Source organism: Marmota flaviventris, chromosome 10, assembly GCF_047511675.1.
Source record: "Marmota flaviventris isolate mMarFla1 chromosome 10, mMarFla1.hap1, whole genome shotgun sequence".
NCBI lineage: Eukaryota > Metazoa > Chordata > Mammalia > Rodentia > Sciuridae > Marmota > Marmota flaviventris.
In genome coordinates, this window is record NC_092507.1 from 100,445,781 (window position 1) to 100,461,234 (window position 15,454).

A 15,454-nucleotide genomic window follows, 5' to 3' on the forward strand; every position below is an offset into this window, starting at 1 on the left:
CAGAATTCCATGGAAGATAATGTGGTCCACACTGAGCAAAGATAAAACTAGTTGACATGTTGGGGCTGAGGTTGTGGCTCAGTGGTAGAATGCTCATCTAGCATGTGTGAGGTCCAGGATTCGATCCTCAGTACCACATAAAAATAAATAAATAAAATAAATGTATTGTGTCCAACTACAACATATACATACACACATATATATATATATCCATATATATAACCATATATATAAATGTATATATATAAAATCATATATATAACCAAATATATATATAACCATATATATATAAATATATATAACCATATATATATATAAAACCATATATATAACCATATATATATATAACCATATATATATATATATAACCATATATATATATATATAACCATATATATAACCATATATATATAACCATATATAAAACCATATATAACCATATATATATAACCATATATATAAAACCATATATATATAACCATATATATATAAAACCATATATATATAACCATATATATATAACCATATATATATATAACCATATATATATAAAACCATCTATATCTATATCTATATATATCCATATATATATATATATATATATATATATATATATATAGTTGTTGGGGCTGGGATTGTGGCTCAGTGGTAGAGTGCTTGCCTAGCATGCATGAGGCACTGGGTTCGATCCTCAGCACCACCTAAAACTAAAAAATAAATATTTAAAAAAAACTAGTTAACATGTATATGGCCCAGATTATGTGCTCCTAAGTGATTTTTACAAACTTATTTCATTACTCTGTGAATTATATAAAGCAGCTTTTGCTCTGTGAATTATATAAAGCAGCTTTTCATCTTTGGCCAATGTTAGTGGATTTTACCTTCATTTTGCAGTGTCATGTTCAGGGAAACAAAATTCATTTTTTGATCTGCCCAGGAAAACCAACTAAGGGAGATTTAAAGAAACCACCTAAGGAGGTTATGCAAAATTGGAGGAGCATGGGAGGATAAGCAATAAGAGAAAGGGCGATTGTCTTGGAGCCAGATCCAGATTCTAGCTCATCTTAATATTTTACATGATGTAGTTAACCTTTCTTATCTTCAGTTTCCTCATTTGTGAAATGGCAACAAAGATTGTCATCTTGCTGGGTTGTTATGCTGTTTGAGATAATTTAGCACACAAGTGCCATGTAACTGAGGTGTTTGAAGTCACATTGCTAGTAAAAAGCAGAGCCAGGGCTGGGGATATAGCTCAGTTGGTAGAGTGCTTGCCTCACATGCATACGGCCCTGGGTTCAAACCCCAGTATCACTAAAAAAGAAAAAATCAGATATAGCTAAAGCCTATTCTTCCTTCATTATTTCACACTTCCATCCTGGAATCTGGCCTTTAGGAGCATAACCACAACTTTATCCCTTGTGTCCAAGTCAAACTTCCAACACCAACGAATTTTTGTGTGTGTGTGTGTATTTTTCCCTGACACTTAAGTTATTTTCCTCAAAATTGAGAGATGGAAGCGTCATACTTTCCTCTTGTTTTGACCTCTCAGGGCAAAGAGCTCCACTTTAGAAGAGTCAGTCTGCATTGTCCTGAAATTTTCTTATGGTTTTGGTTTTCACCCTCTTATACTAGCAGAATCTGATTTAAAATTGAAAAGGGAGGGGCAAATAATCTGTGCATTTATATAAAATTCTGAACTGAATCTATTTAAAGTAGGTTTAAGAGAGGCCAGAGCTCCACCTTCTATTCTCATATAAGCCTCAAACAGAAAAAAAATTCATGTCATAGGTTCATGTCATGTACCTGAATCCATATTATGGCTGTTTTTATTTTTCATTCTCCTTTTCTCTCTCCAAAATTATAAGTTATCCCACAAACTGCTCTATTGCTTTCTGATTCCCCCTAGCACTGGATGTGCGTCCTTGGCAATTAATTTAACTGCATTAAGCCTGTTTTTCTTTTTTTATCTGTAAGGATTGTTTTGAGGATCAATGAGATAATCCATTTTGCATGGTGCATGGCATATAGTGAGCACTTCCTAAATACTGGACATTATTAGCAGTAGTCTTCCCTAATCATTTCACTATGCGATCAACTTGAATCTTTAAAACTCTTGTTTCTTCGCTTATTCCTCTAGGAAGGCCTACTATCTGCCAATGTATACAATGGTTATATGATAGGGCTCTCAGCAATTTAATTGATCTAGTGCATATTTGCTTACTTTGATTTCAAGTTCTCAAAGAACTATCTCAGTAAATAAATCTTCAAAGTTGAGACTGGGGTTATGGCTCAGTGGCAGAGCACTTGCCTGGCATGTGTGAGTCGTTGGGTTCGATTCTCAATACCATATATAAATAAAATAAAGGTTCATCAGATATATATATATATATATATATATATATATATATATACACACACATATATATATATATACACACACACACATATATATATATATACACACACACACATATATATATATATACATATATATATACACACACATACACACACACACATACACACATACATATTTAAAAATCTTAAAAGTCTAAGGTCAAATCATCTCTGTTAATCAGCTTTCAACAACAATTTTGGGTCCTAAAGCATTGAGAGCCCCCTCCCATACATCTTTTGCACAAATTCATTGAATAAATGATTGTTTTATTGTTTCATTTACTTATATTGTATCCTTAAGGCATTCAGTTTTCAACCAACTTTTGACTATCTACTGCATGACAGAAATTGTGATCCTTGATTAGATTATAAAGTCTTCAGATAAACAGGTCTCTCATTCCTTTGAGTTTCCTGAAAGCCCAGCATAATTCTGGGCTCACTGGAGAATACCTCATAGTTCCACACAACCTCTTATGTCCTTGAAATGTGAATTAAAAAAAAAAACAACAACAAAAAACCTTTGAGGGGAGAGTGAATTATCCATTTGTAGTTGAGCTGGCTACTGAGTGACGTCTATTATGGATCGCTTTGCAAAGTGAAGAATCCTTTTGTAAGGCGAAGCGTTCCACCTTCTTCATGTATGTTCGCATTCATCATTTTGTAGATTAAGTTGGCTCAGAATCTTGCTCATCCTTGATATCCGTCGTCCGAACCCAATCTTGAGCTAAAGCGGCCTTCCGCAAGGAGGCGCCCGACAGCCTATTGACATTCAGCCCACAGTGCACTGCGCAGCCTCCGTCCAGGCAGGGGCGAGAATCCCCGCGCTGACGCGCCTGACGTCAGCGGAGGGCGCGGTCCGTGGAGGGGCGAGGCTTTCCCCGCAGTGAGGGGCGGGGCCATCCGGGCGCCTCTTACTGGGCTAAAGTGGGTTGCGAGTGTGAGGCGTCGGTGCAGCTCTGCGGCATTGGGAAGATGGCGCCACTGGTGACCGAGAGGGGGCTAAAGAGCGTCGTGTGGCAGAGTGAGTGGGATCGGGTAGGGGCTGAGAGAAAGGGAAGGCCAGGACGCCGTCGCGCCGGGCCTTTTTTTCCTGCCTCCGCCCAGCAGCCTAGTTTGGAGCCCCCACGGGCACTTGTTGCTTCGGACCTGCGTCCGGCTTCGGACTTCTTCCTGCTTTCATGCCCAGCCCGGTTTCTGGTTTGCACCCGGAATGGACAGGGTGCGATACTGCGCGGCCTTCGCGCTGGTCTTAGGCACCCACTTACCTTGGCGGGGTCTTGCCCCCAAGCCCCGCCCTGCTTAAGCAGCCCGGGGCCGCTTCACTCCAGCGGCTCCCGGCGTACTCGGCCGCGCTCCCCTCTCCTCCGCCTGCGCCGGGGCCCTACCAGTCGGGGATATCTCTCCACTGGGGACAATCTGGGCTCTGTTTTTCTATCCCGTCCCCTCTTGCCCGCACTTGAGTTTCCAGAGAATGCTTATTCTCCTTATTTGTGTTAGTATCAAGGAGGATTTTTATTACTGTACTTTCCAATGTCCTTTAAAAACAAAAACAAAAATTCACTGTTAAACAGATCCTTCTTCCACGATTCCTAGAGGAGCCTACTTGATAAGTTTTTGAGAAGGGACCATTGGAATAATTAAATCTCCACCCGTGACAGCGGCTTGCGTACCTGGGCAAAGATGCACCTTCACCTTTCCCTTTACACTCTGGGGCGACTCTCTGTTGTTAGAACTTTGCTACTTGTTGGTTATTGATGTTCTGCCCTATCATCCTTGGCTTTCATAAAAATTACTCCAAACCTAGGCCAGGCATTTTAGGGAAGGAATGAACCCACCAAACAGGAAGAACCATCATTGTTTGGCATCTTTGGGTTCAAAGTAATTATGGTCTAGTAGTGGAAAGGGAGTAACTTCTGATTAGTAGTTCTTACTCCAACTTGTTGAACAAAGAACAGAAATTGCTTGGCAAAAATCTGGGAGTTTTAAGTTCTTGTATAAAATGAAAAATCCAAATCAGTAACTGGGCTAGTGTTTCATATATAGCAGACGCTATGCGAGTGTGTAAAGAAGAAGTAAGAAATTATAGTTTTTTTAAAAAATTAGTTAATTTTAAGGTTGTCATTTTGTTTTTCAGGATTAACATGCTTAACATGGTAAGGATTTGGAAATGGTTAAAAACAATGGCATTTAAATACATTTGTATAAAAATGGGTAGTAAAGTGTGTTGTATAAAAATTTCCAAGATGTACATTTTGCTTTACATTAGCATTTATGAGAAAAGATTAGTGATGGTAATGCCAATCTTAATAGCATGAAACTAGGTAGGAGGGAGAGTGTAGGGATAATAAATTTCTAATTTGTGCTGTTAACTTAAGGTTAACACCAGACTTTCCAGATGGAGTGTAAGATAAAGACAGACAAAATGAAAGGAAAAAGATGTAGGGTTGTAAAGTAATTCTTTGAAACTTTTTGTAAATAGAAACATAACAAAAGACAATAGTCATTCAGCATTTATTGAGTAAAGTATATATATTGAGAAGAGGGAGCCTCTGAGTTCTGTTAGCAAAAGATGCAACTTGTTGGGTGTGGTGGTGCATGCCTATAATCCCAGTGGCTGGGGAGGTTGAGGCAGGATGGGAAGTTAGTTGAGGCTAGTCAACAATTTAGCAGCACTGTCTCAAAAATAAAGAAGGGGTGTGGCTCAGTGATAGAATACCCTGAGTTAATTCTCCAGTACCACGCCCTGCCCCCCCCCCATCCGGGTGTGGTGAAACATATCTGTAGTGTCAGCTATTGGAGAGGCTGAGTCAGGAGAATGATAAGTTCAAAGTCAGTCTGGGTGACTTAAAGATCCATGGCCCAAAATAAAAATTTTAGAAAAGGGAGGATTATAGCTCAGTGGTAGAGTACTTGCCTAGCATGTGCTAGGTCCTATGTTCATTCCACAGTACTGCAGAAAGGAAAAAAAAAAGAATCTGAGAGAAATGTTGAATGAATTTTTGAAGAGATAAGAGATTCAGGGGTTGCAGTAGTGGCTCAGTGGCAGAGCGCTTGCCGGGCATGTGTGAGACCCTGGGTTCAGTCCTTGACACTACATATAAAATAAATAAATAAAAGATCCATTGACAACTAAAAAATTTTAAAAAAGAGATAAGAGAATCAGAATCATATTTTTAGAGAAAATGTTTTATTAGGTTGATGATATAATAGGTGAGGGTAGAAAACTAAATAACCTTTAGTTTGACTAGACAGTGGTAAGTAAAGAGAATGGAACCACTATTTCCTTTTTCCCTTCTTTTTTTTTTTTTTTATTGTTGGTTTTGAGGATTGGACCCAGAACCTCATGCATGCTAAGCAAACACTGTACAGTTCAAATGTCCAGGGACTGATAGATGGATAAATAAAGGCAGTAAGAAAAAATGAAATACTGATATATTTTACAGTAGCACAAAATATTGAAAATGTTATTATGCTAAGAAACCAGTCACAAAGGGCCACATTCACACTATATGACTCCATATATATGAAATGCCCAGGACAAGCAAATCTATGGAGACAGAAAGTAGATTAAATGAATGCCTATTTGGAGGGATGGGTTTTCTTTTTGGAATAATGAAGATGTTCTCACGGTTGTGGTAATGCAGTGATAGATGCATGACTTTGTGAATATGCTGAAAACCATCGAATCACACATTTTTTAGTGGGTGAATTGTATGGTATACAAATTGTATCTCAATTATGCTGTTAAAATAAACCTTGATATGGGGCGTGGTACTGTATGCCTGTAATCCCAGTGATTTGGGAGGCTGAGACAGGAGGATTGCAAGTTGGTCAACTTAAGCAATTTAGTGAGACCTTTAGACCTATCTCAACATAAAAGAAATATAATGGTCTGGGGATGTAGCTTAGTGGTAAAGCACCACTGGGTTCAGTCCCCAGTACCAAAAAAATAAATAAATAAAAATTAAAAATAAATGCTGATAACAGCTGTGAAATCTAGACCTAGGATTTACGCTTAGTTGTTTTTTGTTTTTTTTTTTCACCCTGCAAAGTTAATGTTTGAGCTGTCCATGGTTTTCCATGTTTAAACCTTTAAAAAGGTCTTACTTTTTGCCCAGTCTATTGCAGGAGGCTCCTAACCAATCTCGTAACTAATCCTCTAAACTCTTACTTTTTCTCATTCTAGTTCATTCAGCAAGTAGCTTCCATATTAATTTTCCTGTAATAGTAAAATTAGTTGCTCTGTGCTTGTGTGTTTAGAGACCTGTTTAGAGACCTCCAGTTACCTAAAGTTCATTTCAGAGTCTACTTTTGAAGATCTGGCCCCAGTCTACCTGGTTATTCTTATTTTCTTTCACCTGTATACTTTGATTTTTCCATCTAGTCTATATTATTTACTCTTCTTGAAAAAAAATATTTTTTGGGGGTACTAGGGATTGAACCCAGGGGCATTTTACCACTGAGCTACATTCCCAGACCTTTTTTTATTTTTTGTTTTTTGAGACAGGGTCTTGCTAAGTGCTTACTAATTTTTGAAGCTGGCCTTCAACTTGTGATCCTCCTGCCTCAGTATCCCAGGTTGCTGGGACTATAGGCATGCACCATTGCATCTGGCTTATCTTGAAATCTTTTACTGCCATATCTTATTTTTAAAATTAATTTAAAGAGTTAGTTTGTTTGCCTGTTTATTTATTTACTTTTGGTACTGGGGATTGAACCCAAGGGTGTGCTACCACTGAATAGGTCCCCCAGCTCTTTTTATTTTTATTTTGAGACAGTGTCTTGCCAAGTTGCTGAAGCTTGAATTTGGAATCCTTTTACCTTAGCATCCCAAGTAACTAGGATGCCATCACACCCAGCTTCCCTTATTTTTATCCAAAATTTAGCCAGCCTTCAAGTTTCAGTTCAAATGAGCTACCACCTTCTTAGTGGCTTCTAACTTTTACCTGCCCTTTTAAGTTTCTGTAGCATTTAGTTTACCCTTCTTGAATGTCACATCTCACAACTGCCTTGATAGTCTTTTGTTAAGCTTCTTGAAGGTAGGTCCACTGTTGTGTTTTATAGGACTTTAAATTCCTAACAGGGCTGGGGTTGTGGCTCAGTGGTAGAGCATTGCCTAGCATGTGTGAGGCACTGGGTTCAATTCTTAGCACCACATATAAATAAATAAAATCAATGGTCCATTAATGACTAAAAAAAAAATTTTTTTTTAAAAATCCTAACAGATCCTAGCGGAAAGTGATGGGTAACAATGCTTTTTAAAAATAAATGACTCTGCTGGGCATGGTGGCACACACCTGTAATCCCAGCAACTCAAGAAGCTGAGGCAGGAGGACTGCAAGTTTGAGGCCAGCTTTAGCAGTTTAGCGAGATTCCCATCTCAATATTTAATATTAATGGGGATGTGATTCAGTGGTTAAACACCCTCTGTTCAATCCCTAGTAACAATAGATAGATAGATAGAGATCGATAGATTGATCTAGCTGGGCAGGTGGACTGCTATGGCTTTCTTCCTTTTAAACAACATTGACTCAACATTTTGCATGTCCTTTTTTTTTAATTTTTATTGTTGGTTGTTCAAAACATTACATAGTTCTTGATATATCATATTTCACATTTTGATTCAAGTGGGTTATGAACTCCCATTTTTACCCCGTATACAGATTGCAGAATCACATCGATTACACATCCACTGATTTACATATTGCCATACTAGTGTCTGTTGTATTCTGCTGCCTTTCCTATCCTCTACTATCCCCCCTCCCTTGCATGTCCTTCTTAATCTTTCTAATTAACTTTTTTGTGTGTGTATGTCGAATGTGAGCATCCATTTGTAATTAACATTTTAAACTATTTAAAATCTTGAGGCAGCAAAAAATTTTAAGAGGAAGAGTATAAAATAAAATTAATCTTCCTCCCAACCCAGATTTCCAGCTTTTCTCTCCAAAACAACCAGCTTTTAGGTTTCTTATAAATCTTAAAGTTTTCTGAAAATAAAGTCCACACAAAGAATTGTATTATTTTGTTTGTTTTTATCAGTATGTAATTGTTTTTAGGATGGGGAACCAAAAAAAGGGAACAGTTTTTTTTTTGTTGTTGTTGTTTTGCTTTTTGTTTGGGTACCGAGGATCTAATTCAGGGACACTTACCATTGAGATATTTCCCCAGCCCTTTTTATTTTTATTTTTTATTTTGAGACAGGGTCTTATAAAGTTACTGAGGGACTTGCTGAGGCTGGCCTTGAATTTGTGATCCATCTGTCTCAGCCTCCTGAGTTGTTGCTGTGCCACCATACTCTGCTGGAACAGTTTTTTTTTTTTTTTTGACCGAGTACGGGGGTATTTGTTGCAGGTGAAGGGGGATATAGACCTAAAGGTAGATTGGAGCCAATTAGGAAGGGTCCTGGATGAGCTGACACAATGGTATACACCTGTAATCCCAGTGACTCTGGAGGCTGAAAGAAGGATCTCAAATTTGAGACCAGCCTGAAGCAACTTAGTGAAACCCTTTCTCAAAATAAAAAGGGATAGGGATGTAGCTCAAGGGTAGAGCAACCCAAGATTTAATCCCCAGTATTAAAAAAAAAAAAATCCTGATGCTTTGCTAAGTAGTTTATTCTCTAGGCTATGGGGAACCAATAAAAACGATCCCCCTGACCCCTGAAAAGCAGTCACCAGCATTTTGGGTACTCAATTAAATATTGTCAAAAGTTTTTTTTTTGTACCAGGAATTGAACTCAGGGGCACTCGACTACTGAACCACACCCCTATCCCTTTTTTGTATTTTATTTAGAGACAGGATCTCACTGAGTTGCTTAGTACCTCCCCATTGCTGAGGCTGGCTTTGAACTCACGATCCTCCTGCCTCAGCCTCCCAAGCCGGTGGGATAACAGGCATGTGTCATTGCATCCGACCCTTTTCTTGTTCATTTTTGAAGGGCAATGACTCAAGATATATTATGGTGGTGAAGTACACTAACGCAAAAAGTACAGTGGATGTGCTGGGCGCAGTGGCGCACACCTGTGATCCTAGCAGCTGGGGAAGCTGAGACAGAAGGATCCAGTTAACAGCCACCCTCAGCAAAGGCGGGGCACTAAGCAACTCAGTGAGATGCTGTATCAAAAGGGCTGGGGATGTGGCTCAGTGGTTGACAGTGCCCCTGCATTCAGTCCCTGGTACCAATAAATAAATACAGTGGATGAAATTTTTGCTGGTGTAGCTTTCACCCAAATCAGTGTATACAATGTTTCCAGCACTGCATTACTCCTCCCAGTTCTAATATAACCCCACTTTCTTCCCCAGCATAACCACTATTCTGATTAATATCATCCCCAACCCATTTTGTAATAGTGACTTTTGCCTTCATGCTGTTATGCTAAGAGAGAAACCCTCCAGATCCTTTATTATTATAAAGTACAGTTGGAATAAATAAAAATAAATATAGTACAGTTGGCCTTCTGAACCCACAGCTTCCACCTCCATGGATTCAACCAAATGCAGATCAAAAATATAAGAAATTCTATCATTCAACATGTTTGTGCACACCTGTAATTCCAGCTAATTCAAGATCCTGAGGCAGGGAGATCAAAAATTCAAGGCCAGCCTTGGCAATTTAGTAAGACCCTGTCTTTAAAAAACAAACAAAAAGTAACTGTGGAATGAAATTGACCACACTGTGCTATGTGCATATGTGAGTATGTCACAATGAATGCCACTTTTATGTATAACAATAACCAATTAAAAAAAAAAGAAAACCAATAGAGTAGAGCAAAGGGATCAGAGAAGGAAGGAGGGAAGGGAAGGAAGTAGTACTGAGAATTGAAATGGAGTAAAATATCTCATGTGCACTTATGAATATGTTAAAAGAAAATAGGCCAGGTGCAGTGTGCATGCCTGTTTTGCCAGTGACTTGGGAGGCTAAAACAGGATCTCAAATCCCAGCAATTTAGGGAGACCCTGTCTCAAAGTAAAATATTAAAAGGGATAGGGATGTAACTTAGTGGTTAAAAGCACCTCTTTTTCCATCCCCTATGTCAAGTGTAAATAAATAAATAACATTTTTTAAATGGTTGTTTTATGAGAAAAAAAAGTAATGATACAGATATATGTTTAAGGATCCTTATTGCAGCACGGTGGCAAAATTGGAAACAGAATGACAATCTGTAGATGAATAAATTCTGTATTAAGGAATATTTTATAACTGTTAAAGGAGTTATTGTATGTTCATACTCTACATGGAGGTTATCCAAGATGTAAGTTTAGTGAAATAAAGTGAGTTATGTTGATTCACTTTTTGTAATAATTTGGTTATTAAACTCAGAGGTTAGAGGGAAGGGGGCATTTATTTGAAAGAGAAATGGGGAATGGGAGGCAAAGAGACTACATAGTCATTGGATTGGTCTAGAATAGAAGGCTGAACTGTCACAAGGGAGGTAAGGAGAAGATGAATGAGGAAAGGAGAAACTTAAACAGTAGACTCAATAAGATATAATCTAAGGGAGAGTCATCCTAGACGAAAATTCCAGTCTAGACTAGACAGTGTTGTTCCTGTTTATCAATGAGGGGGAAAAAAGGAACAGGCTTGAAGGGAAAAAATAGTTTAGAATTAGAACATAGTGAATTTTCAGTGCAAGTCAAAGTGTCCAGTAGCAGTTGGAGATAAGTAAATATACATTTACAGAAAAGGGAGCTGAATGAAGAGATCAGGATTTAGGCTACAGCATATGGTGGGAGTCATTTATTTAGGGAAGGTAGGGTAGATAAAAGAGAATAAGGTAACTTTTCCAGGTCAATATTGAAATTATCTTCTGATAGTGGTAATTTTTTCCCACTCATTTTCTTGATTATGATTTTCATATTTTCTGACTTTTAAATTTCTTTTAAAACTGATATTCATAGATTATTTTCTATTTTCCAGGCAAATCAGTTTCTATTGTATTATTATCAGGTTTATTAACAATTTCTCTGTGATTTAAGATAGTTGTGCAAATATACTTTCAGCTTTGCTCATATTGTTATGTACTATAGTAGTTCTCTTATTTCTCCTTTCAGTGTTTTCACTTCTTTGTTTTTTTTTTTTTAATAATTTTTTTTGTAGTTGTAGATGGACAAAATACCTTTATTTCATTTGTTAATTTTTATGTGGTGATGAGGATTGAACCCAGTGCCTCACGCATGCTGGGCAAGTGCTTTGCCACTGAGCTACAGCCCCAGCACTTTATAGTTTTAAATGTATTTCCTTTTGTGCTTCAGAAAAACAAAATGAGCAAAGATAGGATAGTTGGTATTGATAGGTAATTATTTGGGTAGTATTTGGACTAGTGGAAGATCAATATAGAGATTAGGTAGAAGCAGTTCATGGAGAATATTGAATAATAGATTTTTTTTATTCTGTAGGCAAGAGTGAACATTTGAGACTTGAGATATATAGTAATCTAAACAAGGAGTTGAGTTTCAGGAAGGTAATTGACAGCAGTGTGAAAAAATGAATTGGAAAGGTAAAGGGGTTGGAGGTGGAAAGCAGGAAATCTAGATAGGGGTCTGTTGCAGTAGTTCAGTGAGTGATAAGAATTAAGGTATTGCTGGTGCCAGTGGCAGTAAAACATAATGGTCAAATACCAGAAAGAACAATCAGTACTGCCTAATTATTGATTGTGGGGGAAGGAGGAAATAGTCAAAGAATAAGAAAACAACAAACTTATAGAAATAAAGTCTAGAGCAGTTTTTAGGAGGCATTAAACCTGCATTAAAGTGCTTAAACCTGTATTGTATAATTGAATGAAGTCTAGGAGAAATGAACTATAAGACGATTGGAAACTGAAGGATTGATCTGATAATCTGATAGATGACTAACTTTGGTGATATTTATCTTTGAGGAAGAGTAGATAGAGTAGGCAGAGCAAAGATAAAAGTGTTATGAGAAACCGCTTGAGAAAACACTCTAAGTCCGAATTAAAAAAATTTTTTATGTATATTTTTTAGTTGTAGATGAATCACAGTATCTTTATTTATTTTTATGTGGTGCTGAGGATCTAACCCAGGACCTCACACATGCTAGACATGTACTCTACCACTGAGCCACAAGCGCAGCCCAGGTGAAATTAATTTAATAATCAATATTTAGTTTAACTTGATATATTCAAAGTGTTATAATTTAAACATGTAATTTAAAAATTCACAGAATATTTAATATTCCTTTCTTTTTCTTTAAAGTCCCCCACCCCTTTTTTTTTGTTTTGGGGTTCAAACCCAGAGCCTCATACATGCTAAGCATGTGCTCTGGTACTTCACTACACTCCAGCCCCCTCATATGTATTTTGTTTGCAGGACATCACAGTGCAGACTAGCCACACTCCAAGTGCTTGAAAGCCTCATATGGCTAGTTTCTATTATCTAGAATGGTGTAGGTATAAAATTTCAAATATTGTAGAGATGACTTCTGTTCAGGGACCTCTTTTTTAAATAAAATCTATAATTATTAATATATATTATTTATACAGGTTAATGGTATGCACTGTGATATTTCCATACATGCATACATTGTGCATTGATCATGTCTACTTGCCTTCTACCCTCAAACCTCCTTATCCTGTACCCTTTCTAGTTTCAAAGTCGTCTTATTTTCTTCTATACCCCTAACCGTTACATTTTCCTATCACCAGTTACCACTATTCTGTTCCATACTTTACCATATTGGCTTACTGGTTTCTGTTTTAGTTAGCTTTGCATCATTGTGACCAAATTACCCAACAAGACCAACTCAAGAAGAGGAAACGTTTATTTTGGCTCAAGGGTTTCAGAGGTTCAGTCCATGGTCAACTAACTCCAGCACTTTGGGCCTGAAGTGAGGCAGAACACTATGGCAGAAGGGCAGCACTGGAAGAAAGTTACTCATCTCATGGTGGCTGGGAAGTAGAGAGAGAGAGGAGAAGCCAAGGGGACAAGATGAAATCCCCAAAGGCACACCTCCAGTGATCCAGCTCTTCCAGCCAACACCTCATTTGCCTGTAGTTACAATGCAGTTAATCCTTTCAAATTACTAATCCATCAAATAGATTAATCCAATGATTAGGTTATAGTTCTCATAATCATTTAATTTCTGATTTCCTGCATTAACATGGGAGCTTTTGGAGGGATACCTTGTATCCAAACCGTAACAATTTCTATAAATGAGTGAGAACTTGTGGTGTTTGTCTTTCTGTGTCTGGCTTATTTTACCCAAAAAATGTTCTCCAGTTCAATCCATGTTGCTACAAATAACAGAATTTCATTCTCTTTTATGACAAAGTGGTAAATATACTCATCCTGTGAGGGGCATTTAGGTTGATGCCATATTTTAGTTATTTATAAATAATGTTGCAGGGAACATGGGTCCCAAGTATCTTTTTGGTATTAAGATTTCATTTTTTGGTATTAAGATTTGGGTATATACCCAGGAGCAGAATTGCTGAACCATATAATAGTTGTACTTTTAGTTTTTTTGAGAATCTCCATACTGTTTTCCATAATAGCTGTACTAATTTGTATTGCTACCAAGTGTGTAAATGTTCACTTTTCCCAACATCCTCAGCATTCATTATTTCTTGTCTTTTTGATGATAGCCATTCTAACTGGAATGAGAGGACACCTTATTGTGATTTTTGATTTGCATTTTTCTGCTGAATAGTGAAGTTGAGCATTTTTATATATTTGTTGGATGTTTATGACTTCTTTTGAGAAGTGTCTGTTTAGTTTTTTAGCCCATTTTTTTATTTGGACTGTTTTTGGTGTTCATCTTTTTTAGTTTCTTACCATGTTTTGGTTTTCAGTCCCTTATCAGGCGTATCTTTTGCAAATATTATCTCCCTTTCTGTATGTAGGTTGTCACTTAATCTTGTCACTTCCTTTGATATACAAAAGCTTCTTAATTTAAGGTAAGCCTGTCTTTTGTTGTTGTTGTTGCCTGTGATTCTAGGGTCCTATGTGAAAAAAATCATTGCCTATACCATTGTCTTGAAGTGATTCTGGTATGTTTTTATACAGTAATTTCATAGTTTTAGGTTTAAGATTTAGGATTTTGATACATATTTTTGTCCGTTTTTGTGTATGAAAATAGATATCAGAGAAAGATATCTATTTTCATTCTGCAGATGTCTATCCAGTTTTGCCAGCATTATTAATTGAAGAGACTGTCCTTTCTCTACTCTATGTTCTTAGTGTCTTTGTTAAAAACCAATCCACTGTATGAGTGTGGATTGATTTCTGGCTTCTCTGTTCTGTTCCATTGGTCTATGTATCTGTTTTTTATACAGTACCATACTTTTTTTAGTAACTAGAGCTTTGTAGTATATTTTGAAGTCTGGTGCTGTGATGCTTCCAGCCTTGTGTGATTTGTGTGTGTGTGTGTGTGTGTGTATGTGTGTTTTCAGGATCTCTGGCTATTCTGGGTCTTTTGTGATTCCAAATGAATTTTAGGATTGGTTTTTCTATTTCTGTCAAGAAAGTCATTGGGATTTTGATGGGAATTAACATTGACTCTATTGATCACTTTGGATAGTGTGGTTATTTTAACAATATTGATTCTTCTGATTTATGAACATAGGCTATCTTCCCATTTTTTTGTGTGTGTATCATCTTACTTTCTTTTACCAGTGTTTTCACTTCCTAAATTTGTAGTATTGTGAATGGGATTGCTTTCTTAATTTCTTTTTCTGTAAGTTCATTATCTGTGTGTAGATATACTACTTTTTTATGTTGTTTTTTTTATTCTGCTACTTCACTGAATTTATTTGTAAGTTCTAACAGTTTTCTGATGGAGTAATTTATGGTTTTCTATGTGTAGGATCATGTCATCCTCAAACATGGATAATTTATCTTAATTTCTTTCAAAAGATGCTATTTTTGTCTTTTGCCTAATTGCCGTTGCTAAGACTTCCAATATTATATATTAAATCAGAGTGGTGAAAGTGGAAAGCCCTTCTGGTTTCCTGATTTTAAAGGAATTGCTTTCAGGTTTTCCCCATTTGGCCATGGATTTTTTAATATATAGCACTTATTATTTTGAGGATTGTTTTTTCTA

General features: G+C 37.0%; 1 protein-coding gene and 1 non-coding gene across 2 annotated transcripts in view; both read left to right on the plus strand.

Annotated features, from left to right (window-relative positions):
* Positions 1-1,241: 1,241 nt before the first annotated feature.
* Trnav-cac (transfer RNA valine (anticodon CAC)) lies at positions 1,242-1,314 on the plus strand. The gene has a single exon. It is a non-coding gene; the product is annotated as a tRNA-Val (tRNA).
* Positions 1,315-3,299: 1,985 nt separating this feature from the next.
* Stxbp3 (syntaxin binding protein 3) overlaps positions 3,300-15,454 on the plus strand; it is a 68,865-nt gene continuing 56,710 nt past the window's right edge. Inside the window, exon 1 of the mRNA XM_027922056.2 lies at positions 3,300-3,418. Coding sequence (XP_027777857.1) covers positions 3,370-3,418 — 49 coding nt within the window. The 5' untranslated portion in view covers positions 3,300-3,369. The remainder of the gene's footprint in view (positions 3,419-15,454) is intronic.